Here is an 18,970-nt window from a genome sequence, read left to right on the forward strand (position 1 = left end):
ATAAACTGTGGCCAATTTGGGTGTGAATATGGGTGAATGTAATGCACATTGTAAAGTGCTTTGGATAAAGGCGCTACTGTATATCCTCTGGAAGATAATATCTTCCCAATAGATAGATATAAGTTGCGCTGGTTGGTCAGCTGCCGTATCGTGCCTATAGGGAAGATATGGTTTTAAATTGAGCTGAATGGTCTGCTGCCATATTATCCTTTTTTATCACTCCCTCACCCAGGGCAAAATAAAGTGCATGTGATTCAGTGTGAGTGACTGGTTTGTCTTTGATAGGGACCCCCAGGAAAGACAGGACTTCAAGGCATCCCGGGTCCGCCAGGAGACAAAGTAAGTCAAAATATACATAATTATGAATGTACGGGTACACACACATGCACATAATGCATACAAATACACATTTACACTTACATACGCACACTCATACAGTACACACCAGAAGAATCGTTGCTGTCCGTCAGAAACCAGCTAATTTCCCCCCCATAAATCAGGCTATTGAACACCCTTTACGTCTGTGTGTTGATTAAGAAAATATTGAACCAATAAAGTATTAAAAAGCGCTTCTGAGAAAACCAGCTAACTCCATTGGATCCTCAAACTTTCTCCTAAACCAGCTAAGTCCACCAAAGGGGGGTGGAGTTAGCTGGTTTTGCTGACTCCAGGCTCCACCCCCTTTTGACCTCAAACTTAATTCTGAGCTTGGAGGTCCATTCAGCTGTTCTTATCAATGATGAACAAAACCTCCTAACTCCACTTTTTTGTTTTGTTTTAGTCGTTTTCCTGAAAAATGTACATTTTGGAAATACATACACACTTATTTCTCAAGTCCTGTACACGGGCACGCACGCGCACACACACACACACCACACACACACTACATGCGCGCGCACATACAGTACATGTGAAATTGCATTACAAAGTACACAGAAATACCGTACTATTACATTAGAAGTTGTATTACATTTTCTCACTGCATTATGCACAGTTATTACATAACAGAGTTAGGCCAGTGCACAATGAGAGAGAAAGAGACAAAGACATGTTGCGCGTGTGCATTTTAACATTGTGTGTGTGTGTGCACGTGTATTTTCTCCCCTTTTTTTGTCTTGTCGTCCAGGGATTTACAGGGAAGCCAGGCATGGAGGGACCACAGGGCCCAGTAGGCATGTATGTAAGTGATGCTCCAGCAGAACCTGTAGTACAGGGCAGAGAACTATTACCATATTGACACATTATGCTCTAACATAGTGGTTCCCAAACTTGGGGTCCGGACCCCCAGGGGGTCCCCAGATGAATAGCTTAATGTGCAACATTGTTTTCTCATTCAACAGTAAACACAGCAACATACAGTGTAAGTGTATACAGGGTATCTGCACATTTATAAAGTCAAATATTACCCAAGAAGGCAGCAAACATTGTGAAAATAGCCAATCTACAAGGTCACAACACCTAGCAGTGCGAGGCGTTGTGAGCTTGTAGTTCACAATCTGTGGAACCGAGTCAAACTAAATGTAATCCCCTGTAATCCCCATAATTATTTGACTATTACTTTGTAGATTTGAATTGATATTGCAAAACACTTATAAGCTCACAACGCGATGCAAGGCGTTGTGAGCTTGTAGGTCTGCTATTTTAAAAAGATTTGAATGCATTTTATACATATGATACCTTGTGAAACGGGACATTCTGCGTAACTTTTTCCTTTTCTCAAGTAAATGTGGAATGCCGGACTTGTACTCGTAACAGAGTATTTCTACAATGGGGTATTGATACTTTTACATAAGTAAAACATTTGAGTACTTTTTCCACCACTGGCCATATTTTAGTCTGGGTCTGGGAGTGGCCAGTTACTGTGTGTGGCCACAAGGAGGCACTGCTGCAGTCTTGACGGTGGAGAGGCTGTGTAAAAAGCAGGAGTAGACCACACACTGCTCCTCCTTTCACCCCCTGTGAAGAGGGCTAGCCAGCGGGCAGAGACCAGCAAACAGAACCAGCATGCCACTTGCACTAACTGCATGCACTAGCACCACATACTGCGCGTATATAGGCATCACACACATCCTGTGTGCAAAAACAAAGATATGTTCTGGGAAAATAAGCACCAGGACTCATACATATTTCATGTAGGCTAATGTAATAAAAGTAATGGAATTCTGAGACCTGTTCGGCCATGCATTGAGAGTGAATGGAGGGGGAAAGCATAATTCTGCATTCCCCACTGCACACAGAAGCAACTGAGATTGACAATGATTGGACTTGCATCATGGCAAGATAGCTATACATAGCTATTCGGTGCAATGTCACTGTTGGGAGAATCAGAATCCATTTCAATGAATTTCCTTTATTGTCATTGCAGGTAAACAGCATTGCTACCGCAACTTGTTCAACTTCAAATTTTGTAAAAAAATATATTGTATTATTTTTATTCTAGAGAATTCTGTGCAATACTAAAGGGAAAGCTGTAAGAAATCTAAAATGCACACATGTCAAACTACAGTGAAAGGGAACGGGACCAACTGTTGCATCATTCTCACTGTTTCCAGTGGTGTAAAGTAACTAAGTACATTTACTCAAGTACTGTACTTAAGTACAATTTCTGTATTTACAATTTTCTATACTTTTACTTCTACATCTCAGGCAAATATTGTACTTTTACTCCACTACAAGTATTTGAAAAATGTGGTTACTAGTTACTTATAAATTATTACATTATAAAACTTTTGGTGCCTTAAGCACATTTTGATACCAACTAGAAGCTCGCCCCCGCTACGCGGGGGCTCGCGTCTAGCCCGCGGCCACGCCCACGTAGCGCCCGCGGCCACTTGGCAGCTCATATAAGTGGCGTAGCGTCATGAGGGCCAGTGGGGCCGTGGCTCGGTCCGTGAAGACCCTGTAGTGCGGATGATATGTGGCATAGAGGGGCAGATTGTAAATCCCCAGAGGAAACATCCGTGGGCTACCATTGGTTCAGCGATGTGTGCGGTCGCCCTGCGGCCCCTCCTCCTCCACCAATGTGCAGTATTGAGAGCCCTGACGTCACAACAATTGGCGCGATGGGCACTGCACTCTGGTTGGTTAGGGTACACCTAGGGCCCAGGTAGAACCCAGTTAAAGCCTGCATGGGCAAACCCAGTTAGGACCCGCCTTGGTCCCACATAAACATGGCTAGTTGGGGCCCACCTAAGGGCCAGGTAGAAGCTACTTATAGCCTGCATGGGCATCGCAGTTGGGACTGAAGTGGATGCCGCTGACATCGCTGACATGGGGTCCATATGGTTTAGCCCACCTTGAAACCATATGGGAAGTACGCTGGCATGCTGGCTGGAATGCAAACGCTGCATCATACCTGTAGTGTGTAGTTTGATGTTGTGTGTGTAGCAGATATACCTGCTGTGTGTAGATCAATGTCCATATGAAAGTCAATGCCCAGCAGTGTTTTTTTTTTTTCTCCAGCAGAGTTTCTAGTGTCTCTGTCTCTCTCTGGAAGAGGTTGCACATGAACTCTGCAGCCGCACTGAGGCGCTCCAACACAAACACTCTGACATTAAGCTGCTTCACACAACAAACATCAGCACCACGCTGCTGTTTGTCCAAAAGACACAATATCTCCTCTCCCACCGACGTCATGTGTTCATTTATCGACAGCCGTACAGACTCCTTTTGACACATTTTACCTCGTTTATCCAGCTCTCACTGACTCTCCACATCGGGCTGTTATAGCGCCACCATGAGGCTGATTAGAGAAATCTCAAGTGGAATTTCTTCCTCGGCATAGTGGGAATGTGGGTGCAAAGTTGCACGGAAAGTGCATGCTGTGTTCATAATGTGAGGCATTTTGGTCCAAACGGAGCAGTCCTGCAGAGTTTGGAAGCCATTTTAGCCAATCAGGATGGAATATGAAAAATCTGAAAGAGCCGTTTTTTGTAATGACTGTGGAGATACTGTGTACCGATTTGCGTGATGTTTGGGCAAAATATGTAGGAGTACTGTGAGAAAATGTGTTTAGCAAAAAGCGGCCTCCTGGTGGCACTGTAACAGGGCCATGTGAAAGAAATAGGGCAGAGGTTCTGAATTGGCATCGAGGGAGTGTGTGTGCACCAAGGGGCAAGGCTGAGATATTTACTATGAGGCCAACCCGGATGTTTAGTAAATGTCCAGCGAGAGGCGCTGTTTCACCCGTGCCGACCTGTGAGTTCAGAAAGAATTTATTTTAACGCAAGCCGATGGGTTTTTACCAACTTTCAGACTCGATTTTCTTACTGTAATAAAAATTTTCATAAATTCTATATGCTTCCAGTCGCTAGTTTAAAGTCTCCTTTCAATCATCAGGATATGCGTTTTGCTAAATTATGGTTCTATTTATTATAAAATTGACGATAAAGTAGGCTATTCTCTAGGAGGGGCGGGATGATTTGATTGACACGCTACACAACCAATAGCATTCATTCCCCGCCCCCCGCTCTTGATTGACAAGTTACCCAACCAATAATGGTCTGAACTCATTCTGACGCGTAGTGAAACATGGCGGACCTACAGTCTGCAGCAAAGGATTCATTTTCGGTCTGTAGAAAGCAGCGGAGGGGGTTTGTCCATCTCATTTATACAGTCTATGGTGTGCACAGTTTCGCTGCGATCAAGTGAACGATGTGAGAGATTAGCTATCACAGACGGAAGGACAGGGGGTGAAACATAGTCTTGCGCCATGCCTTTCGGCCTGGCGGAGACAATAAAAAAACGAAAGTAAAGGAAATGACCATTTCTGCAACAAAAGTAGTCAACAAACTATACTATAAAAACATTGGCCACATTGTCAAATAATCTAAGAGAGAGGCAATCATGTAGAAAATAGCCGATCTACAAGCTTACAAAGCCTCTCAACGTGAGTCGTTGGGAGCTTGTAGATATGCTATTTTCACAATATTTACTTGTGGAACGGAGTCAAACAAAATGGGGGGGTCCCCAGATCAAGTACGTTTATTTGGGGGGGGGGGGGGGGGCGGCCTGAAAGGGTTGATAAGCACTGCTCTAATCGGAGCGAAATGATCTGAAATTACTACATGACCATAATGCAGCCTAACATGCGTTGCACGGGGCGGTCCTGCCATTACGTTAGTTACTGTAGTTGCTGTGGAGCTACATAGTTCTCCAGAAGACACACACAAACATACACCATCTACAATGGACTAACTGAGCAGCAATATTGACAGTCACCACACGAACGTGCATTGTTGACAAAGTGATTGCACAGCCGCTGCAGGCATGACAACCACGTTAGCGTTAGCGACATGGCAGCTATCACAGCGCCCTGTCCGTCGTCGCTGGGACTGACTGTCATGGCTACAGCAGTAACAGCAAGCTGTCTGCGATGCCATTGTCTGGAGACTGCTCTTAGCGTGACACGACCAATGAGAGTGAGCGCTGTAGTTGTTGCTAAGATACGGTGGCGTCTCTGCCCCATAGCTTGTAGATCTCTCACGCATGATTGGCGTAGGCTGCGTTGCCAGGTCTGACTGTTTGTATAAGCGATTTTGGGCTTATTTGGGTGCACTTTTGGGCTCGTTTCCATAGACCACGGCAGCGCTTATTTCTTTCCCGTGACCGATGTGGCCAAAAAAGTGCAAAACGAACCATCCGGAAGTAAATTGCGAGATGAAATATATAGCACTTTTTGATTATTAGAGAAGGAGACACATGTGAAGGTTGAAAATGAAAGGTAGGAGATTATATAGTTTTTCATGAGGGATTTTTGTAGCAAGTTGTGAGAGAATTGGGCCACTCCTGTGGGCGGGGGGCTGATTAGAACCATTGGGGTTTGAAAGGAGACGCTCTCTGTTTGAGTGGAAAGATACTTTCGTACTTTTACTCGAGTACATTTTGAATTACGGACTTTTTACTTGTAACAGAGTAGCCTACTACTGCATTGCAGTATTGATACTTGTACTCAAGTAAATCATTTTCCACCACTGTTTCATATATTGTATTGTTCCCCATTTTCCCTCAGGGTTTCCCTGGAAATATAGGCATGCGCGGGCCTACCGGTCACATGGGCCCCACGGTAAGTCCCTGTCACCACCAGGTCTGACACACACTCAACATTCTGTTTCATGGCAAGTACGATGAGATTACTGAGCTAATTGCCCTCCATAGAAAAATATAATTACCTTCAAATTCACACAATTGCCTCTATAGTCAGTGGTGATTGAAGGGGATTTATAGAATTAATTTGTAAAGGGAATATAAAGTAGACTATGAATCAGGCTTAAGCGCAACAGCTGGTGCCATGTTATAATCTCTATGAATTCAGGCGTTTTCAACAATACAGCGAGGCAGTTACCACAGTTTGCACTCTTCATGAGTGAATTGTTTTTTTTTAACTGTGTTGTGCGTTCTGTCCTGTGCAATAGGGAGAGAGTGGATTAAGAGGTTCGCCCGGGACCCTTGGAAAGCCTGGACCTCCAGTAAGTCTACAAGATTCCACATTTGTTCCATTTTATTAGGCTAATGCCAATACCTGTCTGCGACTGCGTATCTGCATAGCACTCTGTCTGTCTGTCTGTCTGTCTGTCTCAGAGTGTGTGTGTGTGTGTGTGTGTGTGTGTGTGTGTGTGTGTGTGTGTGTGTGTGTGTGTGTGTGTGTGTGTGCGCGCGTGTGAGATCAGCATGTTCTGACTTGTCTTGTCTGTGTTTTCCAGGGTCTTCCGGGCCCACCTGGAGAGAAGGGACCCCCAGGACCTCTAGTAAGCATAATGTATACCCTTCATCATGGCATGACTTCTGAGAACTGTATTTCCTACGCTTATAACTAATGGATATTTAGCTCATGTTCACGGATGTGACAATACCGCCGCTTGTTTCACGCACATGATTTGGCAACCCGGCAGCCAGCGAACACCAATATGCTAATAAACAGCTGACATTTGGGGAAAGCGAAAAACGGGCTTTGGTGTTCCGTGCACATGGTAATGGTCAATGGTTGTGTGCGAATGCAGATCAATTGCTCCAGCCACTGAGGAGAACCGGGCAGAAGAGATTTTGGGCACAGACAGAGCTTCAGACAGAGCTTTGTAGAATTAGAGGATGATATTAGAAAAGTGCTTTTCGTATGAATTTCATATTTTGGTGAAAACATGAACATATCCATCATTCATTCAGGATACAGGCTATCATTTATTAACATTTATATTCCAAAAGGAAATTTGGTTTCAAGGCCAGCACAGAAACCATGTACAACTGCGTACAACACATTTAGATTTACCAGTTAATAACATTCACATGAACTCATCAGTCTGGTCAGTGATGAAATATATAGGTAGTTTGTAGCCTGCAGGTGTGATTTAAACATCATACTCTCTATTGCATTGGCTCTCAAAGTGGTGTCCGGGGACCCCCAGGGGTCCTTGGGGGGGATACCATGGGGGGTCCCGAAAACGAAAACGTTTGAGAACCACTGCTCTATTGCGAAGGGAACAGTCTCCACTGGTTTACACAATAAGCATAATCATGTCTATAGCACAAACGTCATTACAATAGCCCATATGTTCATTTAACTCAGTTTGAGAATGTATGAATGCATTTATTCAATAATGTGACTTTTTCAAGACATCGATATTTTGTATTGCAATACTTAATGTGTAAGTAATAGTGTAATGATAATAAATTGTATTTACGCATCCTTTCAAGGACATCGTTTAGAAATGGCTTTTAGTATCTCACTCATTTCTTTCACAGGGGCGACACGGAGAACTGGGTCCAACAGGCATACAGGGACCATCAGTAAGTTGTAAAGTCGATTATTAATGCACTGTATACTTCGCAAGTTCATAGTGTTTCCCATTTTGTGTGTGTGTGTGTGTGTGTGTGTGTGTGTGTGTGTGTGTGTGTGTGTGTGTGTGTGTGTGTGTGTTAAATATCTATAAAATCAGACTCACTTATAACCACTTTCACTTTCAAAATCTTGCAAAAATAGCCAAATTGCTCATGTTGTTGGGTGCTTGTGGATCAGCTATTTTTGCTACTTTTGTGTTACAGTCTCGTATGACAAAGTAGTGCATTAAAGGAATAGTTCACCCCCAAAATGACTTCTTTTTCCCCCTATCGATTAGTCACCCCATGGAGACTTGAATTCATGGATATTTTTTAGTTTTTGTCGCATTCCTAAAACAATAATTTGATGACCACCAGCGGTTCCGGTAGGAGACACAAAGAGTCTCTTTTGTGTCTCCTACCGGAACCGCTGCCTACCGGTCCGCTGGTCATCAAATTATTGGCTTAGGAATACGATTATTTTTTTAATATATCCATGAATTCAAGTCTCCATGGGGTGACTAATCGATAGAAAAAAAGTACGTTTTTTTTGGGTGAACTATCCCTTTAATGCACAAACAATTTAGCAACAATATATTTTCCTGTGTGTCTCCTCCAGGGTCCTGAAGGTGTTCCGGGGTCTGTTGGAGCGATAGGTAAACCAGGTCCCAGGGGAAGCAAAGGGCCTCTAGGAGAGCTGGGACCCAATGGGCCACCAGGAATCCCAGTGAGTGGGTACCTAATGTCCGCTGCTATTTTACCTTTGTTCAGAGATAACTAAGAGAATACAGAAAAATACAAACTACATGCCTTTAATTAATCCATTAAGACCGGGAAAGTTTCTGTGTCATTCTTTGTCTATTAAAAAATAGCAGATATACAAGCTCATATAGCGCAGCACCGAGTGCTGCGCTATGAGCGTATATCTGGTAAAAATATGTATCATTTTGGGTGGTCCTTGACATGACAAAGTTTGAGAACTCGTATAGCAACATACGTTTAAAAACTGTTAGGATTTAGAAGATATTATATTATATTTGTAGAATCCCCAGAAGCAAAGATTTGAGTTTAAAATGTTCGCTTTAAAAATATATATATATTCAAAAATGTGCACACCTTTTCACAATGTTTCAAAAATAGCAGATCTACCAGCTCATAGCGCGGCACAGAGCTGGTAGATCTGCTATTTTTGAAAAGCCAAAGAAATCTAAAATGACACAGGTGCGTTCCCTGTCTTGATGGATTCATTTATATTCTGTTATATAATAAGGATAATTCCTTTAACAGGTCCGTTCATGAAAGTCCTTGCGGTCTTGTTTCCAATGAGGCCCTGTGAGCAATTAATTGTTCAAATTGCTAGGGATGTATAGGAGTACACGCTGAATTTTGTTTACCAAATCTATGTCCTGTTTTCATAGGGTTCCCAAGGTGCTGATGGATTAGGAGGAGCAGTTGGGGAAAGAGGAGGAAAGGTGAGTTAATATATTCATATATACACTTAAACCCCTTTACACAACTGTGAATGTACCTCTGCGATACCCTTGCAGGTCCATTTCATTGTCTACTCACAGCCTTGACCATATACAGTACTGTATTAAAGCGTAGACCACCTGTTATATTGGACGTATTTTGTCCAAAGTCGTTAAAATCTTACTGGACTAACCTGAATGACCAAATATAACATTTTAGCATATAACACATTTTCTTGTCTGTCATTTTAATGACATGCATTAGAGTTGTCCATGGTGAAAACCAGTGGTGGAAAAAGTACTAAAATGTTTTACTTAAGTATAAGTACCCAATACTGCAATGTAGAAATACTCTGGTACAGTCATAAGTAAAAGTCCGGAATTCAAAATGTACTTGAGTAAAAGTATTGGTATCAAAATGTACTTAAAGTACCAAAAGTCAAAGTAGTCATTATGCAGAAGGTCCCATTTCATAAGTTTTGAAATGTATAAAATGTATTAAAATCCTTTTGAAAATAGCCAATCTACAAGCTCACAACGCGCCGCAAAGCGACGCGTTGTGAGTTTGTAGATCTGCTATTAGGTTTTGTAATAATAATCAAAATATACAAAGTAGATAGTAACTAAAGTTTTCAAATAATTGTAGTGGAGTAAAAGTACAATATTTGCCTCTGAGATGAGTGGAGTAGAAGTAAAAGTATTGCAAATACTCCAGTAAAGTAAAAGTACCTCAAAATTGTACTTAAGTGTACGGTACTTGAGTTACTTTCCACCACTGGTGAAAACAATCAGGGACAAAGTACAGTTAGGCTTTCCTGAAAGAGCAAAGTACCCCACACACTGTATACCGTGTACCATACAGTATATGATACTCTGGTACAGTGCCTAAATGTGTCTGTCTGTGTGAATACTCTCAGTACACCGCAGTACACAATGCACATTTAACTTCACCACATCTGTATAAAATGTGTTGTACTGATATTGGTTCTGAATATCGATGTTGTGTTAACTTGAAGGGTTTGCGAGGACTGCCCGGTGATGACGGCAATGACGGACAGGATGGACAACAGGTTGGTATAAACAATTAAAAATACTTTATACAGCTATGGCTATTGTTTTAGCAAAGTTCCCTTTATTTGTGCAAATGTTCGACAAACCAAATATGTAGAATAGTTACTGAATAGATTAAATATGTATACTTTTACAAGGGAGCCCTGTTTGGGACAAGCAGCATTCGGTTGCAAGGTTCAAACATACACGACATAAAACATAACTAACAATCACATACAGTATAAACAAAAATGTAGTCAAATAACAGTCATAAGGCAGGAGAAATACATTTCACACCATTTATGTCTTTGTATTTAGCTAGTTATATGATTATTTTTGATTCGTTGTTGTTCCTAGGGTCCTCCCGGTCATACAGGAATTGAGGGTCCGTCTGGAAGGAAAGGGGACCAGGTCGGTTATTTCACTTTTAACCCATTCAGACCTGAGGCGATTCTTAAAAATGTTTTCTAAATCCTAACAGTTTTTTGAAAAAGGGACTTATAATCGCACTATAATGCATTATAACAGTGATTATATTGCATTATAAAATTATTATAATGTATTAGAACTCTGAGAATTATAATACACTATTAATAATAATAATAATAATAATAATACATTTTATTTTCAGAATATTGCATTTTACATTTGAAACAAATCAAACAAAGTGCTAATGATCTATAATCCTGGCCATGATGTCTGGGAATGTCAGCAATTATAAAGTATTAATATACTTGACCTTATACGTCATTATAAAATGATTTATAATGTGTTGTGATTATTGTTATAAAGCATTGCATGTTTATATAATACAACTATAATTATACAGTGTTATAAGCATAATATAACGCCTTATAGACATGGGATGAATAGTAGTCACTGAGCAAAATTCTGCTAAATCTTGAATCAGTTTGTATCCATCCCTTTTTTGCATGTGTGACAGGGGGACCGGGGGCCTTGTGGGAAACTTGGTGCCCCGGGGACTTCCGGTGAAAAGGGACCCCAAGGTCAAAAAGGCCTACAGGGCCCACCTGGACCAGATGGCGAAGAGGTAAGCACACCCTTTGGCTAATCAACCAAGGTTGGGGTTTTTCCCAGGACAACACTGCATTGACGAGCTCTATTTTCTGCTTGTCTATTCACAGCTTTAGCTATAATGTCAAACATACAGTCAATGTAGACCATTTTTTCCATGAATGGTGTTAATCTGGGGGTCAATATTATTCTTTTGAATGGATGCTCCAACTCTAACTGATATGTGGTTCCCAAACATTGTATTAACATAAGCACTGGGTGACACAATTAGAGGGAAGAGTATGATTATGATATGAAAAACCCTACACAACAGAGTGTAATATTCACTGACGTATCTTAAACATTCAGCAGAATTGTGATACGTCCTTGTTTTGCGGCTGACTACAGACATACAATACAATAAGACATATCAAACACAAATGAAGTGATACATCTGAACCTCAATTGGATCTTTAAAATATATATTGTACTACCATTGCAGGTAAACAAATAAGCATTAAAGTGGTCCTTATTTTTGATATTTCAAACTTGGTTTCAATGTAGTTCATTATTCTGCTAATTAGAAAAAACAACTTTACTGTACTTTCTAATAATTTCATTTTTTTATTTGAAGTTGTAAATGAATTTAGATTCAAAGTAGAACCAGTTGTCGTTGTCGGAAGAACTTGTCAGAAGTGTCCTTAACCAACAGATTGGTTCAGAGACTAACCGTGCTGCGGTGGGCTGTACACATCACCAGGAGCCCCACTTTGATTGGTCCTCTGGTCTGCAGCTGAGCCGTGATTGGTTCCCTGAGACTGACCGGGTCTACTCTCTGTATTTAGAGTAGAAAAGAAAATGGAATCTACTGCTGTCATGTTGATTGCCCTGACGCAACATTTATCTGTAAATGAAAACAACAACAAAAAAAAAGTTTAACTTTTTGTATTTGAACTAAGGCCGGGCCGTTAACGCCGTTACCGGGCTACGTTAACGCGGACTCTTATCGTGCGATAAAAAAAAATTACCGCCGTTAATCTATTCTCAAAGTTGGGTCTGGGAGCCAAAACATTAGCTGATGTAGCTGGGCGAATTACTCTGTGTGTGTCTGTGTGTGACTGCAATGCGTGCGTGTGTGTGTGTGTGTGTGTGTGTGTGTGTGTGTGTGTGTGTGTGGGGGGACGGGGGGACGGTAGGTGTCGGGTTTCACATGGTGTACAGACGTGCGCGCCTCGCTCTCAGTCATTTCACTCAGACAGAGAGACGCTGAGTAGTATGTGTCGGTGCGAGCGAGTTGCTCCACTCGTTAATTCATTTGCTTCAGGTGTGTAAGCCCAGCGCAGCTTATTAAAGTGGTCATTGGACAAAAGCAGAGCCTCCGCGACCGTGTTGGTGAACAAACATAGCAGTAGTTGGGCGCTGTTTGGTAATACTTGTTGCTGTAGAGCATGCTAATGAGTGCTACATGCTAACAACAACAAACAAATGTATGCTATTAAGACACACACACACACACACACACACACACACAATGTAGCCTACTCTCAGAGAGTCAATATGGTTTTAGAACTAACAGATCAACATCTCAGGCATTGATGGAATCCATTGAAAGAATCACAGTTGCAATTGGAATATTAATTTACCCCAAAAAAGCTTTTGACACTATCTATCACACCATATTAATAAACAAACTGGAGAAAATTGGTATTAGAGGCATTGCAGTAGACTGGATTAAAACAAAGTTATTTGGACAGACGTCAACAGTTTGTGAAGCTGGGCAAATACAGCTCAAATCATTTGGGCGTCTCCCAGGGGTCAGTATTGGGGCCCAAACATTTTATTCAATTATTCAATATCAATGATATTTGCCAAGTTTCTAAGCTGCTGTCACTGGTACTTTTTGCAGTTGACACATATGTTTTTTGCTCTGGGGATTATCCAGATGATAATATAAAATAATTTGGAATAAACAGGGATTTTTTTTTCAAATGCAGTGTTTACACATGTTTTTCAGACTGGATAAAAGTTTTTTTTATCGATCATATCGACATCGGTTATATCGGTTATCGGTCATAACAGCAATATATCATATCGGATATCGATATCGGCCAAAATCCCATCGGTGCATCCCTAGAACACATATTTTGAATGCCTTCGGCAGACTTCAAATGAGCCATTTTAATCTAGATTAATCTAGATTAACTCCAGGATTGCAGATAGATTAATCTAGATTAAAAAAATTAATCTATGCCCACCTCTAATTTGAACCTTTAAATTGCTATGCCATGGTACTCAGTATTTTATTGAGTTGCTCAGTGATTGTTATCAACCGTTCCAGACCACGACTGGAGTGGCGTACATTACAGATAGGTGGTCCCCGGGCTCAGGGACCTTTTAAACAAGCAACACACAGAAGCGTAACAACTTTACTTGTGGCGACGGAAGAACAACCTGTTCTCCGCCATGGTGATTTCAGAGCAAATTCGACTGTGTTTAGCAGGCCCGTGGCCTTCAGGGAATTTAAGGCAATTGTTTTGTCTAAGTCTGGTCACCATCTGTAAGCCCTTTAATAACTTAATCCCCTCCCATAATATCCAGTCCCTGACTTAAGACAAACTATGGATCCGAGGATATCACAGTTATAAGAAAGGCAGGGGGCAGAGGGACCCCCTAAACTTACTGGCCCGCTTCAACAGAAATATCAACTTGACCACTCACTCAATCAAGAGACTCTACTGAAACAACCTATCCTACTCCTCTGACTAGAGAATTGCACTGAAGCTCATGTGTTCTACAAACCCACTACATCCCCAATGCCTACAACCCAGAGAATTATTGTTACTCTCAAGTCTAGTCACATAGGGATAATGAGCCAACAGATGTAAACCGTATCACTCTTTACACCACCATGCCAACCCACAGCACATCATCATAGCACACTGTCATTGCAAAACAACTCAGTGCTCACAATTCATTGCATACCAAACATTGCACTCCAAAAACATTACTCAATGAGCCGTCCGTGTCCCAACAGCCGTCCGTGTCCAAAACCTCCCAAGTCTCCCTCAGCCTCTGTCTCCCCAGCCTCTCCACTGATGCTCTCGTGAGAGCCCCCTTATACGGTAGTACGGTCTAAAGGAAGTTCTCCAGACATCAGTGTGTGTATGTGTGTGCACGTAGGTGACTTTTCGAATGTTCAGAAAGTCAGTGTGTGTGCATTTGTGTGCACATAGGCGTGCATGCCTTATTCTTAGAAGTCAAACAGGATAGGTGATTCTCAGAAGTCAGTGTGTCTGTATGTGGGTGTATGTGTGACTTTGCCAACAGCCACCCACACACACACAAAACGCTTACTGTGCACCTTGCACGACATTATCAGCATGGCCATATATCGGCATACTGAGGGGTTAAATGTCCCCCAAAATGTGTCTATACCTGAGCATAATTCAATAAATGCAAGTATACTGCATATTATCAGCAATTATATATGATTAAATTAAATCATTAATAACATCAGATGATTTACACTTGCATGTGTGCATGTAACATTTGGTTAAAACTATCAAATCTTGGGTACTCTTTGACCTCACTGATCAGCCATAGATGCAGGCTGTATGTCACATACGCAGTGAGTGCAGCTCACACACAGGAAATGCACATAGAGGAAATGCAGTCATATCCACCAGTCAATATCATATTCTTTAGGCAAATCAAGTGATAAAATAATTTAAAGCCTATACCCTAAGTTAGCTGTTCAACATAAATTACCGGTATGTTTGAATACAGCAGATGCTCAACATTGTAATCTAGATGTAATGCATCGACTGTAGTAGCACTCCACTCACCTTTAAATATCAGCAAAAGGCCAATGACCAGTACAACCACAACCACACTACCGACTACCTTTACAGGGAACCAGTCCACAGTCAAAAGAGGCTTTTCCACAGTGGTAGCATTTGATAGAGGTTGATAAACGTCTGTCACTAAATCAGAGTGAAAAGAAAGTTGATTAGATGCACAAAATATGACTTAATATAGTACATACATACACTAAACTGACTGTAATGAATGAGACGGCGATGTAGGGTACAGTATGTGACAGGTGGAAGTGTTATCATGACTGAATGAATAAAGAATCGATATAAAATGTATCTTTACCTGCAGTGTGACCATAGGAGAGGGAGCTATTCAGCACTGAAAGACATTTGTTGAGACAATATCAAGCTAAGCATAAATATCTGAATTTGGATTATTCCTAATTAACACAACATAGGCCTACAGTCCAAGAGTCATTCCCACATTGCCCTCCTTAACAGTTAAATACCATGATGTGCTTGTTCCCACGTTAGATGAATGTAACGGGTACAGTACGTAAAGTGTCTATATAGTAATTATGCAAGACATTTGGGGATCAATAAATATCCATCTGCTGGCTGACAGACTGGCTAATTCACTGTAACTTTAATTTGCTCTCTCTCTCTCTCTCTCTCTCTCTCTCTCTCTCTCTCTCTCTCTCTCTCTCTCTCTCTCTCTCTCTCTCTCTCTCTCTCTCTCTTATCTCACAAACACACTCACTCACTCACTCACACTCACTCACTCACTCACTCACTCACTCACTCACTCACTCACTCACTCTCGCTATCTCTCACTATAATGCCATGCTCTCGACCAACCTCACTGTGTGTGTGTGTGTCTCTCTCTCTCTCTCTCTCTCTCTATCTCTCTCTCTCACACACACACACACACACACACACACACACACACACACACACACACACACACACACACACACACACACACACACACACACACACACACACACACACACACACACACACACACACACACACACACACACACACTTTACGTAATGTTTAAAGGTACTCTAAGTGATATTTCTTTGTTAAAGTAACTGTGAAATAGCTCTATATTCCCATACTACTCATTGCTATAAAGTTAAGTTATGGCTATAAAGAGATTTCCTACAGGATACGTGATTAGATAAATAAACAAGCAAATAAATAAATAAGCAATCAGACACAATTGGAATTGAAATACTATAAAACTGAAGCTGATAAATGGGTACTCTTCCCTGATTGGATGAAATTGCTGACCCACCTGAACATTTCTGTTCACTAAAGAGCTGGGGAGACCTCTGTTACTGAACAAACTCTCTATAGTAATGATTACTATCAGAAAGAATACATAGCTTTATATATATTTTTTTTACAAAAAAACATTATAATGGTTATATACTCACAGAGGAGCACACTGGGCAAGATCTCACTCATCCTCTTTCTCTCCTGTGGTGAATAGTTCTGCTCTACCTAAAAAAGCATTCTACTTCCTATTATGACTACTTTTGTGATTGAGAGATGGGGGGAGGGGTGTATTGCTGTAGACTCCATGCAGCGCGACTGTAGCGATTTTCTTTCTCTAGGTCATTCAAAGTCTGGTCAGATGATGTGGATGAGAGAAGTTCATAGGAAAATACCAGGTGATGTCTCAGTTGTAGCAGCATAGAAGAAGAGCGATGCATCGGGAACACATTAAGTCTCAAACAAGCGTCCAAGGTTAACATGTTCTAATTTATTGAAAGACACACAGTCATATATATACATACAAGTTCAATGTGGAACATCCCATTTGAGGCGGACTCAAATGGACGGTTCAAACTGATTACAATCAAGGAAGCCTCTCTATATGTGTATTGTGATCAGGGGTGCAAAAGTTCATGGTTAGGTGGTTAGCGGAACACGCAGCATCTCAGGCCCACAGACATCCTGTCTGTTAAGGTAGCAGGATGTGCCGTGGTCATCTTCCTCTTGCACAAGCGCTAAAGCCTCTTGCAGGGTGCAAATGGCCTCCCCGTTGATTTCGCTGGAAGATGAACATCTGGTCGATAACCGTGTTCTTCTGCAAACATGTCAATGTTTCTAGACAAATTGCTTAACACTAATTGATTAGGCTGAGATAAGAGAGGACGCGAACTTTCTGAAGTTCCCTAAATTTAGTACACTACTACGTTTACAATAAGAGAAGGTGCATGAACTTTCAGAGACATGTTAAAGGTTGACTAAGGTCACACGCATGCAATATGATAACAGGTGTGTTATTCACACCCATTGTATAATATTCACTACAGCGACGCAACAAAAAGCGTTGCAGAGTTGCAGCGGTCTGAATAACGCATTTCTGATCACAGACACGTTGCTCACACTGATCTGTCATTGTAACGTTACAACATGTCCCTCTCTCAGTTCTCTCTCTCTCTAACACACACACACACACACACACACACACACACACACACACACACTGCGCAAGTCTGTCTTTTTTTGTTTTTACCGCGCGCACCTGACGAGAGGCGAGGGAGAAAAATAGAGCGAGCAAATGGGAGAGAGGAAAATAGAGTGACAGCTTATAGCTATTATTTCATATTTATATAATGGGTTGACATGCTATGAAAACAGTAAACTATCTCTGCTTCTCGTCTTGATGTGTCTGTCATTGTCTATCACTGTGCAGTTTAGGGACGGGCCTGTCTGCTGTTTATGTCCCACTGTGCCGTTTATGTCCCAGTGTGACAATACCGTTGCTGTGGCTTGGCGTCTGGGTGTGGACTGTCCAGTTGCAAACCACAGTTTTAGGATTCTGTTACAGGTTGTTGCGTTGCAAATCTTTGCTCTGGACTGGGCTTAAGAAAGATGTTAAAAATCATGCCACACTATTGCCATATTCTTTCTTTAGTAAATTCCGTTCTGCTCTTTCTTCCTCTTTTTTCCATTCTGCCCTTCTTTCCTCTTTATCTTTCTACTATATAATTGACAAAAGCTCCGAAAGTTCGTCCGGGATTCGCAAGCACAGGATCACTCCACATGCCTCCAAGACCCGCTACAGACTGTTCATCAGAGCTCTGGCTACGTTTTAGGCATCTTACCTCACCTCTATCAGTGATCAGACTCTCGGCTTGATTGATTCTCTGATTTGCCTATCAGACCGATCTGGCAGGTTGCCATAGCAACCAGATACAGGAAGTCTGACCTCTTTATCACCGAGAGGAGCCGAGAGGAGAGGAGAGGCCAGAGGGGCCGGACTTCGCATGACGTGTGTGCAGAGTGACTAGGCCAGTGCTGTCTGGACCAACCTCGGATCGGGCCTAGATGTGAGGGCCGCGAAACGGCCCTGACATCTAGTTTCATTAATTGCAGGTCTAAATAGATTTGGGGTTATTATTGTCTCCGCCAGGAGACATTGTTTTCACTTTCCACATGTCAAGCTAACATTGGTCAAGCCTCACGTGACACGTGACAATACGGTGAAATAGTGTGATCTGATTGGCTAGTGACGTATAGCGGCCTATAAATACATGTGTCACTTTGAAAGAGTCTTAGCCTCTTTCAAAGTGAGGTAAGACAGGAATAATCACGAAATGGCTGAGAAATGGCGGATACTGTAACAATTGGATAGGACACTTACACAGACAGGACAGATAGGACACTTACACAGACAGGACGGATACAGACAGGACGGATAGGACACTTACACAGACAGGACGGATACAGACAGGACGGATAGGACAGTTATACAGACGGATAGGACACTTGTGTCATGTTACTATGACA

General features: G+C 41.8%; 1 protein-coding gene across 1 annotated transcript in view; it reads left to right on the forward strand.

The window, feature by feature from the left end:
- The window catches only part of LOC311037910 (uncharacterized protein), a gene marked incomplete at both ends in the record, with an annotated part of 58,639 nt that overhangs the window by 4,763 nt on the left and 34,906 nt on the right, over positions 1–18,970 (forward strand). Inside the window, 11 exons of the mRNA XM_084047206.1 lie at positions 286–339; positions 1,127–1,180; positions 6,011–6,064; positions 6,414–6,467; positions 6,702–6,746; positions 7,738–7,782; positions 8,432–8,539; positions 9,231–9,284; positions 10,298–10,351; positions 10,689–10,742; positions 11,275–11,382. Coding sequence (XP_083903332.1) covers positions 286–339; positions 1,127–1,180; positions 6,011–6,064; positions 6,414–6,467; positions 6,702–6,746; positions 7,738–7,782; positions 8,432–8,539; positions 9,231–9,284; positions 10,298–10,351; positions 10,689–10,742; positions 11,275–11,382 — 684 coding nt within the window. The remainder of the gene's footprint in view (positions 1–285; positions 340–1,126; positions 1,181–6,010; positions 6,065–6,413; positions 6,468–6,701; positions 6,747–7,737; positions 7,783–8,431; positions 8,540–9,230; positions 9,285–10,297; positions 10,352–10,688; positions 10,743–11,274; positions 11,383–18,970) is intronic.

Source organism: Gymnoscopelus microlampas (assembly GCF_963454915.1).
Source record: "Gymnoscopelus microlampas genome assembly, chromosome: 21".
Taxonomy (NCBI): domain Eukaryota; kingdom Metazoa; phylum Chordata; class Actinopteri; order Myctophiformes; family Myctophidae; genus Gymnoscopelus; species Gymnoscopelus microlampas.